Source organism: Rattus norvegicus, chromosome 4 (assembly GCF_021556685.1).
Source record: "Rattus norvegicus strain SHRSP/BbbUtx chromosome 4, alternate assembly SHRSP_T2T, whole genome shotgun sequence".
Taxonomy (NCBI): Eukaryota; Metazoa; Chordata; class Mammalia; order Rodentia; family Muridae; genus Rattus; species Rattus norvegicus.
This window is the reverse complement of record NC_141537.1, coordinates 71,409,310-71,419,104: the sequence shown is the minus strand read 5'-3', so window position 1 is coordinate 71,419,104 and position 9,795 is coordinate 71,409,310. Positions and strand designations below refer to the sequence as shown.

Genomic DNA, 9,795 nt, shown 5'->3' with positions numbered 1-9,795 from the left:
CAGTAGGTGCTGATTTACGTCCAATGTCCTCCTGACCTTTTAGAGATGGTTGAGAATTTTTCTCTTTAATTTAGTAACATTCCAAATTAATGATTTATTTCATATTAAGTCAGCTTTGCATTTCTAGGATAAAATGACATTTTAATTATTGATTCTCCTTGCATGGTGTGGGATTCAGAACTATTCATGTTCTATGTTCATTGCGAAGCACATTTATTTTCCTGTAAAGTCTTTGGTGCAGAGATCAAACTGACCTAATGAAATTAATTGGAAAGTGCTTTCTTCTCTACTTACTAGAAGATTAGCAGTGTAAGATTTGCATTTTTCCTTAAATATTTGATAGTCAAGACATCTGGATCTACAATTCTCCGTGTAGGAAGGCTTTAGCTATGGATTTCATTTTCTAACATTCACTCCCATTTATTTTTTGAATCAGTACGTCGTTTTTATTGTTCAGAAGATTTTTCATTTTATCAGATGCATCAACTTGTTTCTTTTCTACAGTATCTTAATTTATTCTCTGAAATTCATAATTAAAGTAAAAATTAAATTATACCTCCACTTCATAGTGGGTCAGTTATATAAGGAGATGAATTCAAACTTGTTGGAGTATAATTTTGTGCCAGATAAAAACAAAAGTTTCAACTTCTCTACATTTTGACCTAGAAATTCCAACCGTAGAAATTCGTTCTAGAAAAAATAATTGTGTGTATATTTGTTAGTATCTAAGAATACTTATAGTATTTTTTTAAAACGATGAGCACGGAAAAACAAAGAAACTAATAAAATGTCTGCAAATAAAAGAACAAAACATCAACATTATTGAATATTATGTAAGAGAAAAAGGTGCAGAAATGCAGGGTTTTCTGGAGCTGTATATCTTTTTTTTTTAACTTTTTTTTTATTAACTTGAGTATTTCTTATATACATTTCAAGTGTTATTCCCTTTCCCGGTTTCCGGGCAAACATCCCCCTCCCCCCTCCCCTTCCTTATGGGTGTTCCCCTCCCAACCCTCCCCCCATTGCCGCCCTCCCCCCATAGTCTAGTTCACTGGGGGTTCAGTCTTAGCAGGACCCAGGGCTTCCCCTTCCACTGGTGCTCTTACTAGGATATTCATTGTGGAGCTGTATATCTTACATGTTGTTAACTGAGGTAGGAAAGGTTGCACAACAGATTTTCACTGCACCCTCTTTAAAGGAATATGAAGATCCATAGTTAGAAATTCCTCTAAAATTACATGGCAAGCTGGGCTTTAGCAATTAAAAAAAAAACAGGAAGGAAAATTATTCCCAATTTATCCCCTTAGGTGCCAACTGACATTTCAGTATGAATAGGCACACTTCAAATGAGAACGTAAACGCAGACAAATGTTTTATAATGCACACATATTCTGCTCTCTCCAGCACCAGATTTCTGATTTGCATTTTGTCAGTTCTTCCAGGTTGAGAGCATAGCTGTCTTCAGAAGCTTCCTCTGCTCTCTCTACTTGGAAGTGGTCCATCTGGGACTCAGCAACACACCGTAGTAAAAAAGGAACGGCAAGGATCCTGCTGGAACACATACAGATGTACATATATTTAGAAGAAGGAAAATCCAAGATGTTCTGTAGCGTGCAGTTAGAGTCGCAGGTGGAACTTGTCCACAGCATTCTGCAGGGTCATGGTCGGTACTAGCTGTAAGAGCCATTGTAACCCAGATGGAGGATGTGTCAGGCTTCATGAAAATATTAAGATCTCGTTAAGGCTTTCAACGTGCTTGAGATGAAGGCATTAGAAAATATTAGTGCACATTTTCAAGGAACGTTATGGTGCCTCTGAGAGGATGGAACTTACTCGAGTTTTGAATAACTTAGAATCATGGGAAAAGCCTACGATATAATGAACTGAGAAGACGAACTTCTTTGAGTCTGACACAGTCCAGACAACAGGCCCTGAGGCATTGTGGAAAGGCATCCTTAGACTAATACGTCTCTGATCAACAAGACTTCAGCTCCTCCACTAAAAGACTTGGGAAAGTTCTGCAACTTAATTGGCCAAAAATGAAGATAACTAAAACTTTTCTCCCTGATCTCCCCAGATAGCTTGCTGAGAGACTGCTCTGAACTTGAGTTAATTAAGAACACATACCTCAGTGACTTTAGTTCCTTTGGGAAGGAGAAAAGGGGTGGAGGGGAGAGAGGAGGACAAATCCTCAAGTCAGTACATGCTCATTGCTAGACTTCTTCCTAAGCTCCTGTACAGATCCCCCTGCCCTCTTCACCATGAGAGGAGGCTCCAGGAGATTGTACAGCACAGCACTAGCCAAGAAGGAGTTTATTTCTGCTGGGTCTGTAGAATGTCAGAGCAACATGAAGCCCCTCTAAAAAGGTCAGGTTTTTTTGTTGTTGTTTTGTTTTTGTTTTTGTTTTTGTTTTGTAAAAATTCTGTCTTTGTGAAGGAAAAACTAGAGGGACTGGGGTGGGAAGGACTTAGGTGTCTTATGGAGATGAAAAGAAATAGAGCTGTGGCATTGGGGAGGGGCTTCAGGGTGGACAGCACAGCACACAGCCTCATACAGTACGCCCTTTTAGATCTGGGCTCTTCTCTCTCTTCTGCCTCATCTTCATTTTCTGATGTTAACACAAAGACTGTGAAATCAAAGCAGACATTGATCCCTCCCAACCATTTTAGCCTTGGATTCTTAGTCTGTCCATTAATAAAACAGCCACAGAGGAATAGAAAGGGCAATTAAAGGAAGGGCAGGGAGGAAGGACAGTGTTGATGTGAAAAAGGAGAGGAAACTAAACTGAGTAGGACTGAGGAACTACAGCTGAACTAGTCCTGGCCAGTATATGTCATAGTTATTATGACAGTATATCTCATAGTTATTACGACAGTATATGTCATAGTTATTAAACAAAAGAGAGGAATAAGCAAATAGATATGGAATATCAGGTAATAAGTGCTATGAAGAAAACTAGAGTTCACAACCGAGCATGCTTCCATGTTTGGGGAACAGTGACTGGAAAGAGGTTTTTGAGGAAATGACAGTTAAGACTACAGAAGTGAGGAGCAGAGAGACCCAGGTATCAGAATGTCCAATATTTAGGTTCTTATCCATACCAGCTATTATCTGTCAATATTTATAGGCTTTTGAGGATGAACACAGTTAGAAAAGAATGGATCTGTTTTGGAAAATTACACCCATCCCAGAGTTTTCAAGTGGAGATATTGGTGTTCTGTGATGTTTCAAAATCTGAGGACAGCAGGAACGCTGGCCCTAGACACTGACCTGACCTTTGCTTTGTTGGCCTTTAGATGGCTCTGTGTGGTACTGCTTATGCAAAGTTCTTTGCACTAACCTTTACCTGGAATGCCTTTCTATCTTCTGGCACAGTTAACATAGGAGGAAGAAGGGCAATTCCATAACCTGAAGGATCCGTTTGACATAGACCTAAAACTGGGACGCAAAAGTCAAACTCAAATGATGGACAATCTCTCTAGTGCGACCGAATTCTGCCTTCTGGGTTTCCCTGGATCCCAAGAACTACACTACATCCTTTTTGCTATATTCTTTTTCTTCTACTCAGTGACACTGCTGGGAAACATGGTCATCATCATGATTGTCTGTGTTGATAAACGTCTACAGTCCCCCATGTACTTCTTCCTTGGCAACCTCTCTCTCCTAGAGATCCTGGTAACGACTACAATTGTCCCCTTGATGCTCTGGGGGCTCCTCCTCCCTGGCAAGCAGACAATATCTCTGACTGGATGTATTGCCCAACTCTTCCTTTACCTCTCTCTAGGGACCACAGAGTTCGCAGTACTTGGAGCAATGGCTGTGGACCGTTATGTGGCTGTGTGCAATCCTTTGAGGTACAGCGTCATCATGAACAGCCGCACTTGCATTTGGGTGGTGATGGTGTCCTGGTTGTTTGGTTTTCTTTCAGAAATCTGGCCAGTCTATGCCACATTCCAGTTTACTTTCTGCGAATCAAATCTGTTAGATCATTTCTACTGCGACCGGGGCCAATTGCTCCAATTATCTTGTAATGAAACCTTGCTCACAGAGTTCATTCTATTCTTAATGGCGGTTTTCATTATTGTTGGATCCTTGATCCCCACAATTGTCTCCTACACTTATATCATCTCCACCATCCTCAAAATCCCCTCAGCCTCTGGCCGGAGGAAAGCCTTCTCCACCTGTGCCTCCCACTTCACTTTCGTTGTCATTGGCTACGGCACCTGCTTGTTCCTCTATGTGAAACCCAAGCAAACGCAGGCAGCAGAGTACAACAGGGTGGCCTCACTGCTGGTTTCTGTGGTCACTCCTTTTCTGAACCCCTTCATCTTCACTCTCCGGAATGACAAAGTCAAAGAGTCCCTTAGAGATGGAATGAAGCGTTGCTGTCTGTTCTTCAGGGATTAGCTCTTCTCTCAGTTACTCTTAGGTGACATAACCTAAAAATTTCAGCTTCCCTGGTCCATTAAAGTTGTAGTAAAATCTGAGTCCTGGGCACAAATTACAACCATGTAATGGAAGACCTACTTCCAAATCTCTTCCCAAGGCACTTCAAATGAATCTCTTTTTATGCTAACTAGAACCTTCCAGACTTCATGCCTGCTTCTTAACACTAGTGAGCACAAGGAAGAGTGTTCTTGAAGGTACTGCAAGAAGCAGAGCAAGAAAACAGTTTCTTAAACATCCTAGACAAATTACTCTGAAGACTTATCTTCTAGAGGAGAGAAGTGATGGGAGAAAAGACAGAGTGTGAGAGGAACCACTGAAAAATGCAAACATAAACATGGTCGCTTCGGTCCATCAATTGTGCAAAGACATTCTCCATACATTAGTGCCGTTATGTGACAAGATGTACATCTACATTTTAAAATCATTTGGGTTCTCTCTCTATTTGTAGACTACATGACAATTGTCCTGGCTCAATTGTACATAATTGACTATAGTATTGTCCGTATATTGCCACAAAAACAGTCTAGGGTGGTGATGGGGCACATGGCAAATATTTCCTCTGGAAATTCTTAGTAGCATTTAGAATAATTGGGAATAGGAATAGGGAAGATGTCTTTTCCCAAACTTCAGAGTATTGCATAAGCTGCTCCTCTTAGAGGCGGGCATAGCTATATATATATATATATATATATATATATATATATATATATATATATATATATATATATATATATATAGTGCATTACAGCTCCTGAAAACTGCCATTCCTGTTCAAACTTATCCCAGTCTAAGATTTCTAACTTCAAATTTCAGACACCTTGCAAATGACTTCTCTCCATGCAGAATTTTAAAAATGAGAAGCAATTCAGGAGTTTGGGTTTATGTGAAGTAGTTAAGGGACTTCACTTAGCATTAGAGGAAGGAGTTTTAGAAGGAAGAGAGGAGAAAGAGAGAGAGAGAGAGAGAGAAAGAGAGAGAGAGAGAACTAACTGGAAATGGTGTAGGCTTTTGAAACCTCAAAGACCATTTCCAATGATTCACCTCCTCCATCAAGGCCAAACACCCTAACTTTTGAAAACTGGGAACAAAGCACTTAACTTCTGTAAAATATAGTCTCTTCTTCCTTTAACGTACTTGAGGAATATATGGACCACAAGTAATCTCTTCTAAGGCAATTGTAGACTGACTCAAGTTGACAGTTAAAGCTAACTATCAAAAATGAAATAACGGGGGGGGGGGGAGGCAGGGCTGGAGAGATGGCTCAGAGGTTAAGAGCACTAGCTGCTCTTCCAGAGGTCCTGAGTTCAATTCTGAGCAACCACGTGGTAGCTAGCCACCATTTGTAATAGGATCAGGTGCCCTCTTCTGGTGTGTCTGAAGACAGCTACAGTGGAGTCATATACATAAAATAATACTTTGGAGGCTGGTAGGGTGGCTCAGGAGCTGGCTGCTCTTCCAGAGATCCTGAGTTAAATTCTCAGCAACCACATGGTGACTCACCACCATCTATAGTGGGTCTGATTCCCTCTTCAAGCAGACAGACGTATGTGTAGCAGAGCACTCATACATTAAATAAATGTTTTAAAAAGGAAAAGATGGAACAATTGGCTATTTATAGAACAGTAGGACAAAAACACCATCAATAGACTTCTTTCTATGGAAGATACTGGTATCAGATTGTTAGCAGAATACACATCTATAGTCATCTCACACATTGCCTTAGGAGATGATGCTTGCCTTTTTCATAATCTGATTCTACCTTATCTTCTAAAAGCATAACAACAGTTTTTTTTTTTATTTTTTTTTATTAACTTGAGTATTTCTTATATACATTTCGAGTGTTATTCCCTTTCCCGGTTTCCGGGCAAACATCCCCCTCCCCCCTCCCCTTCCTTATGGGTGTTCCCCTCCCAACCCTCCCACCATTGCCGCCCTCCCCCCATAGACTAGTTCACTGGGGGTTCAGTCTTAGCAGGACCCAGGGCTTCCCCTTCCACTGGTGCTCTTACTAGGATATTCATTGCTACCTATGGGGTCAGAGTCCAGGGTCAGTCCATGTATAGTCTTTAGGTAGTGGCTTAGTCCCTGGAAGCTCTGGTTGCTTGGCATTGTTGTACTTTTGGGGTCTCGAGCCCCTTCAAGCTCTTCCAGTTCTTTCTCTGATTCCTTCAATAGGGGACCTATTCTCAGTTCAGTGGTTTGCTGCTGGCATTCGCCTCTGTATTTGCTGTATTCTGGCTGTGTCTCTCAGGAGCGATCTACATCCGGCTCCTGTCGGTCTGCACTTCTTTGCTTCATCCATCTAGTCCAATTGGGTGGCTGTATATGTATGGGCCAAATGTGGGACAGGCTCTGAATGGGTGTTCCTTCAGTCTCTGTTTTAATCTTTGCCTCTCCCTTCCCTGCCAAGGGTATTCTTTTTCCTCATTTAAAGAAGGAGTGAAGCATTCACATTTTGATCATCCGTCTTGAGTTTCGTTTGTTCTAGGGATCTAGGGTAATTCAAGCATTTGGGCTAATAGCCACTTATCAATGAGTGCATACCATGTATGTCTTTCTGTGATTGGGTTAGTTCACTCAGGATGATATTTTCCAGTTCCAACCATTTGCCTACGAATTTCATAAACTCGTTGTTTTTGATAGCTGAGTAGTATTCCATTGTGTAGATGTACCACATTTTCTGTATCCATTCCTCTGTTGAAGGGCATCTGGGTTCTTTCCATTTTCTGGCTATTATAAATAAGGCTGCGATGAACATAGTGGAGCACGTGTCTCTTTTATATGTTGAGGCATCTTTTGGGTATATGCCCAAGAGAGGTATAGCTGGATCCTCAGGCAGTTCAATGTCCAATTTTCTGAGGAACCTCCAGACTGATTTCCAGAATGGTTTTACCAGTCTGCAATCCCACCAACAATGGAGGAGTGTTCCTCTTTCTCCACAACCTCGCCAGCATCTGCTGTCACCTGAGTTTTTGATCTTAGCCATTCTCACTGGTGTGAGGTGAAATCTCAGGGTTGTTTTGATTTGCATTTCCCTTATGACTAAAGATGTTGAACATTTCTTTAGGTGTTTCTCAGCCATTCGGCATTCCTCAGCTGTGAATTCTTTGTTTAGCTCTGAACCCCATTTTTTAATAGGGTTATTTGTTTCCCTGCGGTCTAACTTCTTGAGTTCTTTGTATATTTTGGATATAAGGCCTCTATCTGTTGTAGGGTTGGTAAAGATCTTTTCCCAATCTGTTGGTTGCCGTTTTGTCCTAACCACAGTGTCCTTTGCCTTACAGAAGCTTTGCAGTTTTATGAGATCCCATTAGTCAATTCTTGATCTTAGAGCATAAGCCATTGGTGTTTTGTTCAGGAAATTTTTTCCAGTGCCCATGTGTTCCAGATGCTTCCCTAGTTTTTCTTCTATTAGTTTGAGTGTGTCTGGTTTGATGTGGAGGTCCTTGATCCACTTCGACTTAAGCTTTGTACAGGGTGATAAGCCTGGATTGATCTGCATTCTTCTACATGTTGCCCTCCAGTTGAACCAGCACCATTTGCTGAAAATGCTATCTTTTTTCCATTGGATGGTTTTGGCTCCTTTGTCAAAAATCAAGTGACCATAGGTGTGTGGGTTCATTTCTGGGTCTTCAATTCTATTCCATTGGTCTATCTGTCTGTCTCTGTACCAATACCATGTAGTTTTTATCACTATTGCTCTGTAATACTGCTTGAGTTCAGGGATAGTGATTCCCCCTGAAGTCCTTTTATTGTTGAGGATAGCTTTAGCTATCCTGGGTTTTTTGTTATTCCAGATGAATTTGCAAATTGTTCTGTCTAACTCTTTGAAGAATTGGATTGGTATTTTGATGGGGATTGCATTGAATCTGTAGATTGCTTTTGGTAAAATGGCCATTTTTACTATATTAATCCTGCCAATCCATGAGCATGGGAGATCTTTCCATCTTCTGAGGTCTTCTTCAATTTCTTTCTTCAGTGTCTTGAAGTTCTTATTGTACAGATCTTTTACTTGCTTGGTTAAAGTCACACCGAGGTACTTTATATTATTTGGGTCTATTATGAAGGGTGTCGTTTCCCTAATTTCTTTCTCGGCTTGTTTCTCTTTTGTATAGAGGAAGGCAACTGATTTATTTGAGTCAATTTTATACCCAGCCACTTTGCTGAAGTTGTTTATCAGCTTTAGTAGTTCTCTGGTGGAACTTTTGGGATCACTTAAATATACTATCATATCATCTGCAAATAGTGATATTTTGACCTCTTCTTTTCCGATCTGTATCCCTTTGATCTCCTTTTGTTGTCTGATTGCTCTGGCTAGAACTTCAAGAACTATATTGAATAAGTAGGGAGAGAGTGGGCAGCCTTGTCTAGTCCCTGATTTTAGTGGGATTGCTTCAAGTTTCTCTCCATTTAGTTTAATGTTAGCAACTGGTTTGCTGTATATGGCTTTTACTATGTTTAGGTATGGGCCTTGAATTCCTATTCTTTCCAGGACTTTTATCATGAAGGGGTGTTGAATTTTGTCAAATGCTTTCTCAGCATCTAATGAAATGATCATGTGGTTCTGTTCTTTCAGTTTGTTTATATAATGGATCACGTTGATGGTTTTCCGTATATTAAACCATCCCTGCATGCCTGGGATGAAGCCTACTTGATCATGGTGGATGATTGTTTTGATGTGCTCTTGAATTCGGTTTGCCAGAATTTTATTGAGTATTTTTGCGTCGATATTCATAAGGGAAATTGGTCTGAAGTTCTCTTTCTTTGTTGGGTCTTTGTGTGGTTTAGGTATAAGAGTAATTGTGGCTTCGTAGAAGGAATTCGGTAGGGCTCAATCTGTTTCAATTTTGTGGAATAGTTTGGATAATATTGGTATGAGGTCTTCTATGAAGGTTTGATAGAATTCTGCACTAAACCCATCTGGACCTGGGCTCTTTTTGGTTGGGAGACCTTTAATGACTGCTTCTATTTCCTTAGGAGTTATGGGGTTGTTTAACTGGTTTATCTGTTCCTGATTTAACTTTGATACCTGGTATCTGTCTAGGAAATTGTCCATTTCCTGAAGATTTTCAAATTTTGTTGAATATAGGTTTTTATAGTAAGATCTGATGATTTTTTGAATTTCCTCTGAATCTGTAGTTATGTCTCCCTTTTCATTTCTGATTTTGTTAATTTGGACGCACTCTCTGTGTCCTCTCGTTAGTCTGGCTAAGGGTTTATCTATCTTGTTGATTTTCTCAAAGAACCAACTTTTGGTCCTGTTGATTCTTTCTATGGTCCTTTTTGTTTCTACTTGGTTGATTTCAGCTCTGAGTTTGATTATTTCCTGCCTTCTACTCCTCCTG

The 9,795-nt window shown here is 40.3% G+C and overlaps 1 protein-coding gene across 1 annotated transcript; it reads left to right on the top strand.

Moving 5' to 3' along the window:
* Nucleotides 1–3,463: 3,463 nt before the first annotated feature.
* On the top strand, nucleotides 3,464–4,408 carry Or9a2 (olfactory receptor family 9 subfamily A member 2). Its single transcript, NM_001402542.1, has one exon. It carries the CDS (start codon nucleotides 3,464–3,466, stop codon nucleotides 4,406–4,408), a length of 945 nt encoding a protein of 314 aa, NP_001389471.1.
* The last annotated feature ends 5,387 nt before the right edge of the window (nucleotides 4,409–9,795 follow it).